General features: G+C 33.1%; 1 protein-coding gene across 1 annotated transcript; it reads right to left on the reverse strand.

Moving 5' to 3' along the window:
- Window positions 1–747: 747 nt before the first annotated feature.
- On the reverse strand, window positions 748–17,856 carry LOC129962627 (cuticle protein 10.9-like). Its single transcript, XM_056076477.1, has 3 exons — window positions 17,821–17,856; window positions 6,796–6,909; window positions 748–1,176 (listed from the first exon to the last, which is right to left on the reverse strand). Exons 1-3 carry the CDS (start codon window positions 17,842–17,844, stop codon window positions 811–813), a joined length of 504 nt encoding a protein of 167 aa, XP_055932452.1. The 5' UTR covers window positions 17,845–17,856; the 3' UTR covers window positions 748–810.
- Between the last annotated feature and the right edge of the window lie 985 nt (window positions 17,857–18,841).

Here is an 18,841-nt window from a genome sequence, read left to right on the forward strand (position 1 = left end):
CCCAACTGGAGTGAACGAAAATGCCTGCGATAACGTGGAAGTTATGAGTAGAAGACTTAAAATTACAACCATACAAAGATGGTGTCGGGATTAGGTCCCTCCTAAACTCAGGTAGCAATGCATGCTCGTTATCTTGAAAGTTATGCAGAAAAGATTTCTTGTTTGCTTAGCAGTCAAGAAAAGTAGACGTTCACGTGAAGTGTGAGCTATCAGTCGCTCACGAGGAAAAACAGAGGAAATTTATTTTAACGATCATGCGGAAAACCAGCGAGTTTCTTGTGAAATTAGTAGTTTATGAAGAAAAAAAATTATCATCAACAAGAAATATTCCTAATCGTGATATGGAATTGCTTATCAGAAATTGTATAAAAATAAGGAGTGACTTGATGTGAATAAATGGATTACTAGTCAAAAAAACTATTTCCTGATTTTTTTTTTTTTTGCTTATAATTTTCTATTTTTTGCAAACAGGAGTACACGGTGTGTGCTCAAGAATAGTGCAGAAATACTTCGTTAGGGAAATGTCCCCTATATTCGACAGATGGCCTGATATGTTTGTTCTAGTCTTGCATAATTTGTTTCCAACAACTGAAATACCTGAAGAAGTAAAATTTCTGTTGAGGGGCTGAATTTATCTGTGGTCTATCATTTAAAAAAACGTTGTACCTGTGGTGTGTGATATTAAGGCAAAGAATTAAAAGACTTTTTTTTTCAAGTGAGAAAAATGTTTATCTTTCTTTCCTTTTATTTTACAACAAACAATGGCATCCTTTATGAGATTTTGGTACTTTTATCAAACATTTGGTCAAATCAATATAAGCTCTCTTTGTAAACTGGCTTGGAAGACGCCTTTATGTAGAGTTTAGGGTCTGGGTAACTATGATCAGGTTTTGTTAAGTGTTGTTCGAGGACATGTGAAGGGGGTGCTTTCGCAGTCAATTTTACATCAGCCGGGTCTTCGTTTGCTACTCCCGGCTCATTTGACTGTACAACTGCTCTGAATCCAGAATGATCGGCTACATAGTCGACTTGCCTGTAGACTCCGTGGGCATCGACGTACCCGTAGCTGCCTTTCACGTTGCCGTGCTGATCGCCCTGCTCCTGCCGCTGTTGCTTGTTGCCGTGTTCGTCCAGGACGTCGTAGCCGAAATGGAACGGGTGGGGCGGATGATGCTCCTGAAATAAGAAAGGAATCGTAATTAAGGCTAGAAGAAAACGCAATTTTCCTCTTTTAAAGAAATTAAAATGTCCAGTCACTGCTGTTGAAAATTCTTTTGTAGACTTCATCCTGACCAGGTGCAAAGTCTTTAAAAAAATCCTTTCATTTCTAGTAAATCTCCACATCGGACATGACAGCAGTTATGCATGAGGAAACGCAGCAATTCTACTGGTTTCCAAACACGTTGATTACACAGATTAAGTAACTGAAAACTTAGGTAAAATTCGTCGTGTGATGACCCTCAAATTCCGAATTTAAACTTTCATCATTATGATTTGCAAAAAGAAAAAACAAATTCAAAGTAGAAAAAGAGGCTTCAGAAATATCTACGAAGGTGTTTGGCTAAAAACTAGAGATCCGATCTTCATTAATGAATTCCGTGGAAGTACTGCGAGTCCAGTTACATTACCGACCCTTTTTTAAAGCAATATTAGGACTATTTTGGGACGAACCTCGTCATTTTGAACCGCGGTCAGATGATGAAGACGACATTTTAGCTGGAACCCTTTCTCTCTAAATTCTCACACCTCATTAATGTGAGGACATTTGGAAAACTTTCAAAGTCAATTGGCTTCCCTATTTGGAAATAAGAGTTTACTAGATATTTATGGTTATTAGCTTATTTCATGTGTTAAACAAAATAATTTATAATAAAACTCAGATATAATTCCTCAGTAAAAGCTTCTTTTTTGCACGAAAAGCGATGAATACAGATTTTAAATCGTTCGGATTTTTGTGAAAAGAAACAGCTTTCTGTTTCAATTCCAGCGAAAGCAATGAACAGTTGGCAACAGCATAATTTAGAGATTGCATATGAATCTCAAAACCTTTCAATAAGAGTTTCTGAAAAGCGTCTTATTTCAAATATCTGGACAGTATAACAGATTACCGAAAATTACTTTCCAACGGAGACATATTTCGCCAGATAAAATAATGAATGGAAAGTACTCGTATTGAAACTAAATTCCCCAGCTTTTCTTATTTGCAGCGTCAGTAGAGCACTGGAAAAAAACTGCGGCGCCATGCTGAATGTAAGTAAGCCCGAAAGATCCTTATTCTCATTCTTTGAGACCTTTATTGATCAACGGTATTCTAAATGACTGATCTTTTCGAATGCGCTTTTGAATGCGAAAGACCGATAATAATAATAAAAAAATCACAATGATTTAAGATGGTGTAGACATAATAACCAAACACAAATCGGATATTTTTACTACACAAACTTACCGACAAACACACATTCATAAATGTACTTCATATAAAAATAATATGAGGCAGCTCTACTGATACTTGTCACGATAGCATTAATAAATGCAAGCTGCGAAAAATATTTGAACTAACATTTATATTTTCGATTTTCTGAGCTTAAGTGTAACAACAACAACAAAAAGACTGTGATTTAGTTCTTTTCAGTATAAACACTTCCACCTTCCGTAAACTTGGAAGAAATTTTTAACATTTCCTGCACATAAAGCCTCTAAAAATTGTCGGAAGTAATGTGTTTCTTTTTATATGCATATAAATAATTTTTACTAATATTATAACAAAGATCAATTTTACATATCATAGACAAATTAATAATGTGTTAATTCTTCTTTGAATTAGATATTTGAGTTTCTGTTCAATTTCATATATACTTTTTATTTTATTCATTGCATTTTAACTTTGTCACGGGGTACTAGATAAGGTTAAATATTATTAATTGTAAATTTTGATAGATAAATTAAATAATATGAATGAAATAATTCTGCATATTATTATAGATATGAACCTATTTATCTTGATTTATATGGGCTAACAAAAGATTTAATTCAATATTCAGAATTTTCGTATAATTCTTAAAGGCTAAAAAAAGTTACATATAACCTTTTCATTATTTTATTTATTTTATTATCCTTTTTTTATTTTATTATTATTCCTTTCAAATGGATTGAGAGGTTTATACACATTTTGTTGATACATATTTTTAATTGTAATATAAATATCTGCATTTCTAATATATGAAACGTTCTACGTTAAAACTATTTGATTTTTTTATTTGGATCTTATTTAAGTTATTAAAATTAGAAAAAAGGAAGATCTTTGTGTAAATTTTGTATAATATTTTCGTACTAATTTTACAAATTTGTTTTCCAAACACTTTTTTGAAATATTTTTTTGATATATTTTGAAATCTAGGGTTATCTATATATAACTATTATTTTAAAGTTAGCTGTAATTTTTAAATAAATTATATCAATTACACAGTATTTTATACATTGCTTATGTTTAATTACACTTTCAATATCTGGTTTAAAAAGGGTGAGAAAAATAATCGTATTTCCGATATATATATATAGATAGAGAGAGAGAGAGAGAATGTGAGAGGGAAGGTCACAGTTTGTATTTATACATGGCATCCTTTTATGTAGGGGTGTCACTACTATTCAACATCAGAATTCTCTCAAAATACGAACAAAAGTAACACTCATTGTTATTACAGAATGAACGAAAAGGAAATGAACTTTTAAATTAAAAATGCAACAACAAAATTGAAACATTTGTACAATTGTAATGATATCTTGTAATGACCACTTTAAGCTGCAGGCGCGTGCACCGCCTGAAGATTCTCTGGTCGTTGGAACACGGCTGTAGAAGTCGGTTGTATGACTTTTGCGTACAATACACTTTGCGTACGAATCATAAAACTGTCAATCAGTTGTCTCGTTTACAATGCGGTTGTGTTACTGATAAGGTTCAGTTCTAGAAGAGGTTACAAAATCTTAAACGTTATCTAAAAGTGTCATATTTGGCGAGAGTTAGCCTGATGTTTGACACAATTTCGAATACTTAACGATACGTTCATTAATATAATTTCATGCGTTTTAATACTATAGGAGTAATTTCCACTTTGCTTTTTATGAAAGATGGATTGCTTTTCAATGTATATTTAAAAATGTAAGATAAAAACATTGGGGAATGATATTTCTGCTCATATAAATAGTGTACCCACTTCGAAATAATAATCATTTTTTCTAGATTTCAGATATAAATGCATTACTTTACATAAATATAACGTTTTGCATTAAACGAAAGAGTTTGCATTTCATTAATTTTTTATTTATTTATTCTTGATTCGTTTATTTAATTCAATCAGTTCGTTATTTAAATATGGGCAATTAAAAATTATTTCTTAAATTTAAAGTACAATTAAATGAGGTTAGTGGAATTGGAAGAATTTGTAAGGAGGGATTTGTATTTGTTTTTAAAACATCAGTTTCCAGAGTAGAACGCCATTCAAATTTAAACTTTTCTGTTTATCATAAGTATTCTTTATAAGCTTCTTATGCATTCTACTTTCAAAATTTACATCATCGTTTAAAAAATAAGAGAATACAGCGTTACAAAATTATCTAAATTTGTAACAATGTCACAAAAGATAAAAGAAATCACACTGAGAATATTTTTAAATAGTATTCAATACACTGCAATATTATAAAAATCAAATAAATAGTAAATGCGGGATAAGTTTAAAAATTGTGAAAAATGCTTTCTTACATATTATTCCATTTCCAGTTGTAATGTTCCATTAACTATCCTGAGTTTTATTTTTAATTCATAAAATAAAATAAGAACTGTTTTAGGAACTTAAATAACAAATTACCTAATAACATACGCACACACACACAAAGGAGGGGGGGGGGTGATGGAGAAAATTGGCTTTTAACACGGAAGCATATACTTTAAATTTCACAGATATCTCCAAATTTTTCGTTTAAAATTATTCAAAAATTAAAGTGTAGAATATTCAGACTTTAATCTAAAAGTTTTAATTAACAAAATAAGATTTTCTTCCAAGAATAAAAGTGAATGTATATGTATGCGTCTATCATTCTATTTAAAATATAGACCATTGTACGTAGAGATACTAAATTTAACACACTTATATTTGGAAGAAAAAAATATGCAATTCAGTGCATTTAAAAGTATTAATACAAAAAATATTGTTATGTCTTACGTAAATTATCTTAAAATTAAAAAAAAAAATTCATTAATTTTATTGGTTTATCAGTCTTTGCTTAATTTTATTCTGTAAAAAGAATACAGATCTTAGATAGCAAGTATGTTTTATAGTCAAGATCTTCCGTTTATATTTACGTACGAAAAGACAAAGTTTTCACATAAAAGAGAATACTAGATTTTTAAATATAAGATAAGATGTATTTTTATTATATCAGGCTTCTTAAATTATTTATTTCATGTGTATTTGAATTATTTATTTTAGTTCCAGAAATTCAAAAGCTTTCAACAGATTTAATTTCAAATAGTAGTAAATTTATCACTGTTAAATTCTCTTATTGATTTATGTGCTATTAATTAGCTGAAATGCACATTTAAATGATCCACTTATTTTAAAACAATGGAAATCGTTTGTGATGGTAATAGTTAAGTTCAGGTGTATTTTTTTTTAGAATGGAATTTCTATTTCGGATTTTTTTAAAGTTTATTGATTTTCATTTCATGAGAACTATATTTAGCATACTTTGATTTTGAATGAATAATGCAGAGAATTTATATGATTTGGAAGTAAAAACTATTTTTTACTGTAAATTTTTAGAAAGTTATCAAATAATTCTCTTATTTTTTTGATAAATTAAAATTCTAATTAAAAATTCAAAAAATCACTTTCCTACCCTCCAAAATATATATTTGCCAAATTTGATAGGCAGACGGCCTGGTGTGTACAGAGCCAGCATATACACATAGAGGCAAAAGTTTTTTCCCTGTGTTTAAGCATCAAAATTTAGTTAAAATACCAATACATTTTCTCGCCAAATACTCTTGCCAACAGATAACATATATTTTAGCAAACCTAGACTAATTACTCCCTACCCCCTTTTTTCAAAGAGCTACGCGTGATTTATTGGCTTTTTTATGAGCTGTACGCAAATGGTTGTACGCATCTGTCCCACTACCGTAGAAGTCTTTCTACATAAGCGGGCGAGGGTGTGTTGCACAACTGTAGGTAAAAGTCTTTGACAGATTCCCATTCCAACGGCCCGTTGCCTTTACTGATAAGGTAGTAAATCTGTCATCTGACCAATCGTAGGGCCACCCTCGCCTGTGAAAGTCGATCGGGAGCTTCACTCAAATTGTCGGTAAAAGGAAAAGACATCAGAGAACTCTGGAAGACCACAAGGGTGGGCAAAATGGGCCTACCTTAAAACACGCACGACCCGTCGGAACGGGGCTTAACGCCAAAAAAACATGACGCGCGACTTTTAAAATGTGTATTCTTTATGTAAAAGATCTTCAGACTTAAGCCTTGCTGAAAACAATTCCCAAAACTGAAATTCACCTTGAAGACCCGGAGATTTAAAACAAGTCTTTTCATTACACCAAAGCTTTACACAAATAGCAATTATTTTGAAGGAAGCAATTTCTCATTAAAAGACACTTTTCGAGGAATTTTTAAAGTTCGATCTCTTTTACTTTTATTTTTGATAGAGAATGTTTATTGCTGCAAAAGTGTTATTATTTTTTTTTATGAAAAAGAATAGAAACAGGACCTTGCAAGTAATATGAAATCATATCACCTCTTTAATGCTTGCATATGCATCGTAGCTAGGCTTGTATTCGGTTTCTTGAGCTTCGTATAGGTCTCTTCCTTTGGCTTGCGTCACTTTCCACAACAACAGAGACAGGAAAAGCTGCAAATCAACCAATTAAACTTAAAATTATAAAAAATTTATAAAGTACAATGAATTCAGTTTTCAATAGTCTTTTCAGATACTCCACATAAAGTCCTTTTGATTTTGCATAATTTTATTCTAGTTCTGAATATTGGTATCATAGAATGTTAAAGAGAGATTTAATATGACTTTTCCACTTTCAGATGAGTTGGAAAGTTAACTTCGTCATTGAAATTTCACACCACAGCAAAAATCGGCATTTTCATCAAGCAGTTTGATAAGATACCTATTGTCATACTTCGTCGATGGAAATCAATTTCGGTCAATCGAAAATAGAAAATAGCATTAAAGGCAAGAATAATTTTTGAATTTTTATGCCACTTTTCATCCATTATGCAAATATTAATGAATTGAAACATCATTGACAATAGAACTGCCGCATCAATACTGTCCTGACTGCTTTTAGAGGAATCATAAATCGTGTCGAATACTTCTACCATTTTAATTCATTTTTCTCATTAGGTTTGAAAGTTTGTTTCTGATATGTTTAAAAAGATATTCGAAGTATTTCAAAAATGTATCTGAAGTATTATTTAAAATATTTCCAACTTGCAATCAGCCATTTCTGTTTGATAATGTGTTTACGAATTCTCGTTTTTGAAATTCTGTAGCGGTCTAGAGAATGTAATTAGGTAAAAAAAAAAAAAAAAAAATCGGAAACGCTTTCTACCGTATGCATGAGTGAAGTTTTAGAAAATTGGGAAGCATGTGGCTTTTTAAGTGTGTAGTGATCGTAGCGCCATCTTTTATTCATGTCATTCTAAAGTGCTACCTATCTACTTTCCCTAATACAATCTATGTATATACTTCTCCCGGGGAATCCTCGTTCTGTGTATACGTGCGCTAAGCAGCGATGTTCCGATAGTTGTTAGTGTAATAAAGAGTTTATTTTTCTAATAGCGATGAAATGCTTTACACTACACTCTACATGAACATCACCACAAATGGTGACCCGGATAAGAAATCACGCATCTCTTTTGATTTAATTTGATTAATATTATCTTACTAAGTTTCGTTTTGAAACGAAAGCGCACTTCATGATGGAGGAAATCTCAGCGGTGAAGATGCCTAACTTCATTCCGTCCGACCCTTCCCTCTGGTTTACGATGGTGGAGTCAACATTTGAATTGGCTATTCCAAAGCCAATTACAGCTTCTCGCACTAAATTCAACTACTGCGTGAGCACCTTACCTCCAGAAATCGCAATAACTGTGCGCGATATCATTCTTTCGCCAGATGCAACTGACCCTTACAGCCAACTTAAATCTGAGATAATTTCCCGATGCGGAGAATCAAAATCTCAGGAAATTCGTAAGTTATTGGCTGGAGAGCAGTTGCATGATAGAAAGCCGTCCGAGCTGTTAAGAATTATGCAAAGACGTGCCGAAAGTCACAATATTGCCGATTCTCTTTTACTGGAATTATTTCTTCAGCAACTACCATCTAATGTGCAATCGATTCTTGCCTCAATACAACCTTTGACACCTCAAAAAGCCTCTGAAATAGCCGACAAAATACTGGATATAACACCAAACCAGGTAAGTGCTGTTTCAAATGCAACTGCTACAGCTGATTCTGAACTGTTATCAGAAATTAAAATGTTGCGTAAAGAAATTGCACAGATGCGTCGCCATTCCAGAAGTCATTCACGGAATCGCCAACCTCGTTTTCGACGGAAAAGCCCTGCCAGTAATGATGATATCTGTTGGTATCATCGGAAGTACGACTCCAAAGCACAAAAATGCATTCCGCCTTGCAATTATCAGCCAAATCACAACGGCAAGGAGTAGCGGCGACATACGCCTCGCCCAGTAGTTCTCGTCGCCTTTTTGTTCGCGATAGAAAATCAAATGTAAATTTTCTTGTTGACACTGGCAGTGATTGTAGTTTGATTCCTGCGACTAGAAATGATAAACTGTGTACTCCGATTCAAAAATTCTTTGCAGTAAATGGTTCCATTATAAATGTTTATAAACAGAAGTTATTATCTTTAGATTTAGGTTTAAGAAAACAATTTGTTTATCCTTTTTATGTTTGTGATATTAAAACTGCAATTATTGGTGCAGATTTTTTACATCATTTTAATTTGCAACCTAATTTAAGAAATCGTCGTTTAAATGATATGTATACACATATAAATGCTCATGCTATTCTTAATAATACTGATGTTCATTCTGTAAAATCTGTATTTTGTAATGATGATTTTTCAAAGTTATTGAATGATTTTCCTAATATTGTTAAAGCTCCATGTGCAAACCAAACTGTAAAACATTCTGTTATGCATCATATTGAAACTTTTGGTTTTCCTGTTTATGCAAAACCTCGTAGGCTAGCACCCGATCGCTTAAAAATCGCTAAAATGGAATTTCAGCATATGTTGGATTTAGGCCATATGCGGCCATCTAACAGCAATTATGCCTCTCCTCTACATATGGTTCCGAAAAAGGGAAGTGACGATTGGCGTCCTGTTGGTGATTTTAGAGCTCTTAATGCTCAGACCAAAAAGGACAAATATCCGATTCCCAGTGTTTTGGATTTTACTAGCGAACTACATGGAACCACAATTTTTTCTCATATTGATTTAGTAAAAGCTTTTCATCAAATTCCGATTGCTCCCGAGGACGTTCATAAAACAGCTATTTGTACTCCGTTCGGACTCTTCGAGAGCACTCGGATGCAATTTGGTTTGTGCAATGCATCAAGTACCTTTCAGAGATTTATTGATGAAGTTACTAGAGATTTAGATGGTGTGTATGCTTTTATTGACGATTTATTAATTGCTTCAAAATCAATCGAAGAGCATAGACAACATCTCAGAGCTCTCTTTTCAAAATTAGACCATTATGGACTTACAATTAAATCTTCTAAGTGTACATTTGGTGTTCCTACCCTAGATTTTTTAGGATTTAAAGTTTCCAAAGAAGGTATTTCTCCAATTCCTGATCGAGTTAGTGCAATTCAAGAATTCCCACGACCCACTACCCTTACTCAACTTCGTAGATTTTTGGGTATGTTTAATTTTTACCGCAGATTTCTTCCCAAGGCAGCTCACATATTATCACCTTTGATTAAGTTTCTTGAAGGCCATACTAACAAAAAGAAATCACCACGGCCAGCAAAAAAATCTGAAACTACTCTGCAATGGTCTGAGGAAGCTGATAAGGCATTTTCTAATGCTAAGAAAGCTCTTGCCGAAGCTACCCTACTCAAACATCCGATTCCTGGAGCTCCTTTAAGTCTGTGGACTGATGCATCCTTATTTGCTATCGGAAGCTCTTTAAATCAACTTTCAAATGGAATTTGGGAACCTATTGCATTCTTCTCAATGAAACTTTCTAAAAGTCAAACTAATTGGTCAACATACGACAGAGAACTTCTTGCTATTTATGCTTCCATAAAAAAATTTCGACACATGCTTGAAGGTAGGGAATTTTCAATCTATACTGATCAAAGACCCCTTACTGAAGCCTTTAAGCAAAAGCCGGATAAATGCTCACCTCGTCAACTGAGACATTTAGACTTCATATCCCAGTTTTCTACCGACATTCGTTATGTCAAGGGTACAGAAAACATTGTTGCAGATGCATTGTCTCGCATTGAAATCAATTCAATTTCAAAGAAAAATTTAAATTTTAATGACATTTCACTTGCACAGTTAAATGATTTTGAACTTAAAGAATATCTGAAGTCTTCAAATTGTAAAATAGAAAAGCAATATTTTCCCTTAGAGGATGTAACCTTGTATTGTGACTTATCTACTAATTCACCTCGTCCGTACATTCCAAATTCTTTTCGTTCAATAGTTTTTGAAAATATTCACAATCTTTCTCATCCTGGCATTCGAGCAACAAGAAAGCTGATTACTAAACGTTATTTTTGGCCAAGCATGAATTCATTTATTAAAAATTCTGTTCAATCTTGTCATAATTGCCAACGTTCTAAAATTCAAAAACATACAAAATCTCCTATAGGCACTTTCGCTTTGCCAGATGCTCGATTTGCCCATATAAACATTGATTTCATAGGACCACTCCCACTATCTGATGGTTATAAATATTGTATGACAATAGTTGACCGATTTACCAGATGGCCGGAAGCTATTCCTACTTCAGATATAACTGCTGAAACAACATGTAAAGCCCTAATTCATAATTGGATATCTCGTTTCGGTTGTCCAGTAACTATAACTACAGATCAAGGTAAAAATTTTGATTCACATCTATTTAGACATTTGAATAATATTTTGGGCACAAATCGAATCCGCACAACGTCCTACCATCCCCAATCCAATGGACTTGTAGAACGTTTCCACAGGGATCTTAAGAGTTCTATTATAGCCCATTGTCAACCAAACTGGACTGAAACTATTCCCATAGTTTTACTCGGAATTCGATCTGCAATTAAACCGGACATAAATGCCACATGTGCTGAATTAGTCTTTGGTACAACCCTCAGATTGCCTTCTGACATTTTAACCTCAAAAGTAGATCTATCAGTACCAACAGATACTTATGTATCAAAATTCAAAGCACTAATGCAATCTATAAATCCTATCTCAACGTCTAGACACTCGGTTAAACCTATTTATATTCATCCATCCTTAAGTACTTGCTCTCATGTATTTTTGAGAGTGGACAGTGTTAAACCTCCTCTTTCACCTCCTTACACTGGTCCACACCTTGTAATCAGCAGGAAAGATAAAACTTTTGTATTAAAAGTTAATAATAAAAATGTAACAGTTTCCATAGACCGTGTCAAACCTGCATATGTGTTGACAGGATCTAATGACTCGTTACCTTCTATACCTGCAACTATTCATAAAACTCAAGGTGAACTTTCTTCTAAAAATGAACAATTACCGACAAAACCAACTACCACTCGTAGTGGACGTCATGTCCATTTTCCAACGAGATTAATTACTGAGATATAAATTGTTATGTATATATATATATATATTGTAACTGTAATTTTATGTATTTCATATATTATTGCATCTATTTACTTCAATTTCTATTTACCATTGAAACCATTATCCTATATTATACTTATTGTATTATGTGATGTTTTATTTTTATGCGCGTATAATTATCTTGTATTATTACATTTGTCGTTCTCCTTGTTCACTAGGGGGATACTCATGTAGTGATCGTAGCGCCATCTTTTATTCATGTCATTCTAAAGTGCTACCTATCTACTTTCCCTAATACAATCTATGTATATACTTCTCCCGGGGAATCCTCGTTCTGTGTATACGTGCGCTAAGCAGCGATGTTCCGATAGTTGTTAGTGTAATAAAGAGTTTATTTTTCTAATAGCGATGAAATGCTTTACACTACACTCTACATGAACATCACCACAAGTGCATTCTAGAGAAAGATGAATTACGCTTTTCCAAATTATTTTCTAACATTTTTTCACTTTATTTGCAATTGCATTAAAAAAGTGAAACCCAACATTTTTTTAGAAGCTTTATCCATTTCTTAAATTGATTGATTTCAAATCCTATGTTCTATATGCTTTAGATAAAACCTTCGCGCGTGCGATCCAATTTTTCAGGAGTAAGCACCCACCTGTTTCTCAGGATTATTCTCAGTTACTCCCGAAAGTTTATATCGTAAGGTAATTAGAAACAGTGCACTCCCGAGTATCCGGCCTAATGTGGCGGAAGGGCAGCCAGATAACAATGAAGCTCATAACAATGATAACTCATTTTTTTGCCCACCAATACCAGAAGACAAAGTTTTTACAAAAACTCATTGTTGCAATGCACATTTTCTCACTTCTTATTGAGTACTGACACAACCACCGACAGACAAAGGGACGTGGGAAGGGGAGAATTCATTTCTTACCAGTAAGCTTGATGAGGGTAAAATTCTTCCCTCGGTTCCCAAATTCACACCCACTTGTGTCACCACTCGGTAAGACGTCATGACTTTCTGTGACGTAAGTATTCTGGCTTTTCTGTCGGTGGTTGTGATACTGAGCCCTCCATTTATCTCGAGCCACATAGCATGTGAACGCGGCCGCTGACGGTGAATCATAGAAGAAGTTGCCGATAACATTTCTAGTTAAAATAGAAGGCACTGTATTGGTAGTTTATATATGCTTATATACGGCTCTGTTAGTTTCAAAAATTTATTAGAGGAAAAGTAAATTAAAGGATATAAACTGTACATATTTTAACCTAAATTCTGTAATCTTCACTGTTGTACACTTTAAATAAATAAATAAAATTTAAAAAAAACGGCTAAGCACACACCAAGAACAATTTACAAAAGCTGTGTGTACTGTGCAATTATAATCTGGAACAGCAGTAACATTGAGGTTCGTTACACACTGACAAAACAATGAACAATGAGCAGACCCCTGCTCTTTTCCTGTCACAATATATCGCCTGTATATTTTGCACACAATGCGTATGAAGATCGTAACAGACGCCAGCGCCCAATGCCTTAGCAATGTTGCGGATGTAATGCTTGCCTTCCTCATTTAATTAAGATAAAAGAAAACTAAGCCAGATTGTACGGAATCCGGATAGTCGTGAACCGGATACTTGGGAGTGTACTGTATATAGCCTTATTTTCAAAAACTTGTATTTTACATGCATTAGTCTAGATTTTTATATAATAAAAAGTGATATTAAATCTAGAAATGTGATCGCTTCCCATCCAGCAAGTAATGCTCATTATCTTATATCAAATTAACAGTTCATATTTTTAAAGAATCTGACATGTGGTCTGCATATAAATTACTTTTCACGTATGAAAATTAGTTATTAATAATCATTTGATGCTATTTGAAATCAGCTATGGAAGAAAATCAAGAAAACTGACATGGAGGAAGACGACTATGAGAGTATGATGAGAAAGGAATAATGAAATTTACTCTTCTTAATAAGACGGCGAAAGCGCCATCTATGATCGGTTATCTCAACCAATATGTGTATTTTGCTCGATTATGTTGACACGTATAATTAATGGAATCGAGGATGATCACATGAATGCAACAAGTTTGAAGAACACCATATTGACTAAATTGAAATTTGTTGAGGTTGTCAATAATAGTTGCGATTTCCGAGAATTGGGAAAAAACTATAGAACTAGATTTCTAGAAATCTGAAGCAGAATTTTTTTTTCTCTGCTAGCGCAAATGTCTGAGAAAAAGGATATGAAAAGGAGATTGAACGATCTACTATAGGTGAGAATTTTACTATTCTAATTTCTATTACTAAACTGAATTACTATCTTTACTCGTTTTAAAGTGCTTCCGAAGTATTAGATATTTCCTTTTCTTGTCTCATTTTCGTTTCTGTAGAGGTTCATTTTCTGATTTTTCTATGCAAAAACAAAATGACTAAAAAGTACTAAATGTTGCCTTAAATAATTATGACAGTCTAGATACACTGTTCCAGGAAGTAGATAGAATATACAGTACCGTTTGAATTAATTGGGACAAACATATTTTTTAAGAAAATTGTTCCTTTCTCAGGGATTTTCTGCCTCAAACGGTTTCAACTGCATTTTCTTACAACTCGAAACTGCTCTTGACTAATCTAAATCGGCTTGACCACGTGATCATGACATGTCGGAAATTTTTCCCTTCAGTTGCTATAAGAAGTGGTCGCTTGTGTGAATTGTTTCCTTCTAACGCGTATTTAAAAAATGGATATCACTCCCACGAAAAGGAGTAGAATTGTTACCCTTAGTCACCATACTTCTATGACTGTGAGGGATATTGCTGCAGCAGTTGGAGTTGGAAAATACAGTGTTTCTAGGATTATTTATCAGCAAAAGAATTTTGGTGCAGTGTCTCCAAAACGAAAGAGTAAATGTGGAGGCAAACGCAAGACCACACCTTAAACAGACAGATTTCTTGTACGAAATAGTACAATGCATCCTTACAAAACAAGAAGAGATCTTCAGAGAGAATTATTAGCTACTGGTGTGAGCGTGGATTCATCTACAGTTCGACGAAGGCTTATTGAAGCTGGGAGATTTGCAAGAAAACAATCGAAAAACAGTTATTAACACCTGCAATAAAGAAAAGACGTTTGGATTGGGCCAGAAAATATCAGTCCTGGACAAGATTGGAAGAAGGTTGTATTCAGCGACGAAACGCATTTTCTTGTGCAAGGGCGTCGACCAAGATTTGTTAGGCGAAGTGGTGGAGAACCCATCAGGGAACAACATCTTATTCAAACAGTTAAGCACCCTCAGAAAAGATGTTTTAGAGTTATTTTACTTCTGGAGGACCTGGCAGCTTAATACCAGTTGAAGGGATGATGAACTCTAAACAATACATTTTTATAATAGGAAGTAAAATTGTGTCTATGATGCAAACGTTCGCTGGTGGTGTTGGTATCTTTCAACAAGATTTTGCTCCATGCCATACTTCTAAGCTAACAACAAATTTTTTTCAAAAACAAAAAATAACGGTTTTGGATTGTCCTGGTAATTTTCCTGATGTGTGAGTAAAATACTTCTTAGCTAACAACAAATTTTTTTCAAAAACAAAAAATAACGGTTTTGGATTGTCCTGGCAATTTTCCTGATGTATGAGTAAAATGGATTGCTCAACAAAGAAAGCAATGACTGAGAATGCTCTAAAAGTTTGGTTTCTTGATGACGAGATCCGAGATCAAAAATTTATGTTCTAATTTAGTGGAATCCATGCCAAACCGTGTACAGGATCTCATTCAAGCTAGAGAAGAACATATTTTGTATTAGATTGCTATACCGTGCATGTAAGTTAACCTATACTAATTAAACAACATTTGTAAAAAATTTTGTGTTTGTCCCAATTAATTCGCACAGTACTGTATATATATATATATGTGTGTGTGTGTGTGTGTGTGTGTGTGTGTAAAATAATATATATATATATATATATATATATATATATATATATATATATATATATATATATATATATATATATATATATATATATATATATATATATATATATATATATATATATATATATATATATATATATATATATATATATATATAAACAAAAATTAAACAAAGATAACAATTTCTAATCATTCCAAATATATTCTTTTCAAATCAATTCGGTACTGTGACCAGAAATCCAAACATGCGTTGCCAGTCACCCCATAGTCTTTGTGATAATTGGAGACATACCGGAGTGACGCCGAAAATCGCTATGACTGAGAATGGCCAATTTAAAAATTAATTTGGGAATTTACAAATTGAGTCTTTCAAAACTTGACTATATTGTCAGATAAATCATTACTCTATTTTTCTTCACATACGATTCATTGTATATCGAAGAGGGGAAAATCTGAAAAATTTCTTTACAATTTTCCTAAATGACCTACGTTTAATTTTGAATGATTTAATACAGATTTGATTTCTTTTGACAATGAAGTTAACGGAATTTCGCTTCAGGAATTGCAGTTTTAAATGCTCATTTCTTTTTGAATGCGGACAATGACTGCGATTTTCACCAAAACTATTTTAATTAACAGAAAGTACCATCTCCATGGAGAGCAAAAAATGACAGATAACTCATGATGTCAAAAAATTAAAAGCGAAGAATTAAAATCGTTGCTTCAACTTAAAAAAATGCTATAATTCAAATGAAATCTAATTTTGATTCTACCAAATTCTTTTTTTTATATTCGTTATTTTTATGGCGAATTTCATTACGAAGCTACATTAAAGGTTTAACGTTCTGATATCCCTTCCGCAAAGTGACACAATGTATCAATAATCACTGAACCATCGAGATTCTAGTTTGCAAAGACGAAAATGCTGCTTTCAAATCTGAAAATATTAAATGTAGAGTCCGATTTTCATTGCGCGCTTTAGTATCTTCCGGATCCACTCTCCGCGTTTCCAAATAGTGCGTACAAAGTTATTGATATCTTATAAAAGTAAATAGCAAATATGCTAAAAAAACAATCATAATTCAGAAAGGAGGGTGGATTTTGAAAAGAGCGCTACTATCGCTTAAATGTCGTACATAAGTTTTTTTTTTTAATTTTATTTTTGTAAACTCATTCTGCAATGGAAGCATTGATTACCCGAGAAAACGTTTCTTTTTATCTCTTCTGATTTTACAGCATGTTTAGAGTTAATGTAAGATACTGCTTTATTTCGTGAATGTTTCCGAAAGTGTAAAAGAAAATCTGTAACAGGAGCTGTCAAATAAAGATCCACGTTTTACTGTCACTTAAAAATACACGTTACAATAAAAATACATTTACATTTTGCTGTATTGGGTTTTCTAATATTATAAAACTACGCTTAATTTTTGATAATCCAACATATGTGTAAAACTAAAGTAGTGATTATTATATTTTGATTCCGAAAATAAAATTTATTTCAGATCTTGTATATATTTGCATAAATAAAATTCTTTGCGAATATGTTGAAACATTTAATCGTCATTAAATCCAAATATTTCCACAATTTAAAGAATTTTTTTAAAAAAAATCGTTCAAACATAAAAATAATAGAATAGATTTTGAAATGACAGTGAAAAAAATTCTCACAAATCGGTATTTATCATTTCTTAATGCGAATTCCATAGTTTTGATACAAAACCGATCAAAGGACTGATTTCCAGTGTCTTCAATGCATTAGCGAATGATTGTCAAAAATAGTTTAAATTTATTTTTTCATATATTTATCAACTAATTAAAAAAATTGGGAATGCCATAAGCTGTATATGGTTTTCTTAGCACGCGGGTGAAGTGATGAAACTATGACAGACATTTAGTAGTAGTTTAACATTTGAAATAGGCAAATATTTTTTAAAAAGTTAGATGAAAAGGCAATACATGGAAATAATTTTATCTTGTGCCAAAAAACATACTTCTGATCAACAGCTACTTACTTGCAAGAAAGCTGTGCAATCCATGAGCACTTGAGAGTCTTCTGCAAATGTGACATTTGCCATCGGAACTGCGGCATTTTTATACAATTGAGGGCTCTTCGAATGTGGGGCGAGACCTCCCGCTTCTGCGTCTTTAAAAAGGCTTCCATTTCTTTGGTTTTGAGGTGATCAAAAGCTGTCCAAGCGATTAAAGTGCTTCGGCTCCTCAGAAGGGAGCCGTTCTATTCTTGTTGGCGGGAAGCAAGTGCAGCTAGTTTGCCGCTTACGGAATTAATTTAATCCTGCGAAATGGGACCATCCTTTGTTTATTTCAAGGCGGAGGATCGGGACCTGTTGCGAGAAAAAGAGAGCAGCCATTCAATGACTTTTCAGAACATTTTCTCTTCCCATTAGCTACCACGGTGGCCTGGCGGCGCTCGATTTCACCGGAGACACCGATTCGGTTTCACGGTGTTTTTACGTTGAGAAGAGTTGCAGGGTGGCTGTGAAGTCTGGAGCTCGAGAATTCAAGATTCAAAAACCCATTTTCACGAAAGATCTGTTATGTATATGAGTCTGAAGCACGTTAAATTTCCTGTCCTTTGACTTCTATGACGAGGAAGGTGTCAATACATGCACCAATTCCAAAGGGTCCTTTCATACAGGGCTACATACTCTTAAGAGAGTTCACGCAACGTGGAGGTTTGATCCATAATTTGTTCTCGTCAACTGCCAGATCTCAAAGTTTCAATAATTTCCGAAAGCAAACAACTTTTAAAGTCCTTGTAATGATACAGTTTAGGTTCCTCTGATTAGTGTTAAAATTTAAACTGATGCTTAAAAACATACTTTTTTTTAGTATATTCCTAAATTATACTTCGTTCTCTTTTATATGATTACTTTAACATCTTTATTTTATAACATTAACTCAAGCGAAACTGCATTCATTCAAATAGAGCAATGATATAAAATTGATTCGGATACTTCAATTTCATTAAAAAACTAATATGCTTCTAATATTAGGCGATTTATTGTAATTCAA

The sequence above is a fragment of the Argiope bruennichi genome, chromosome 3 (assembly GCF_947563725.1).
Source record: "Argiope bruennichi chromosome 3, qqArgBrue1.1, whole genome shotgun sequence".
NCBI lineage: Eukaryota > Metazoa > Arthropoda > Arachnida > Araneae > Araneidae > Argiope > Argiope bruennichi.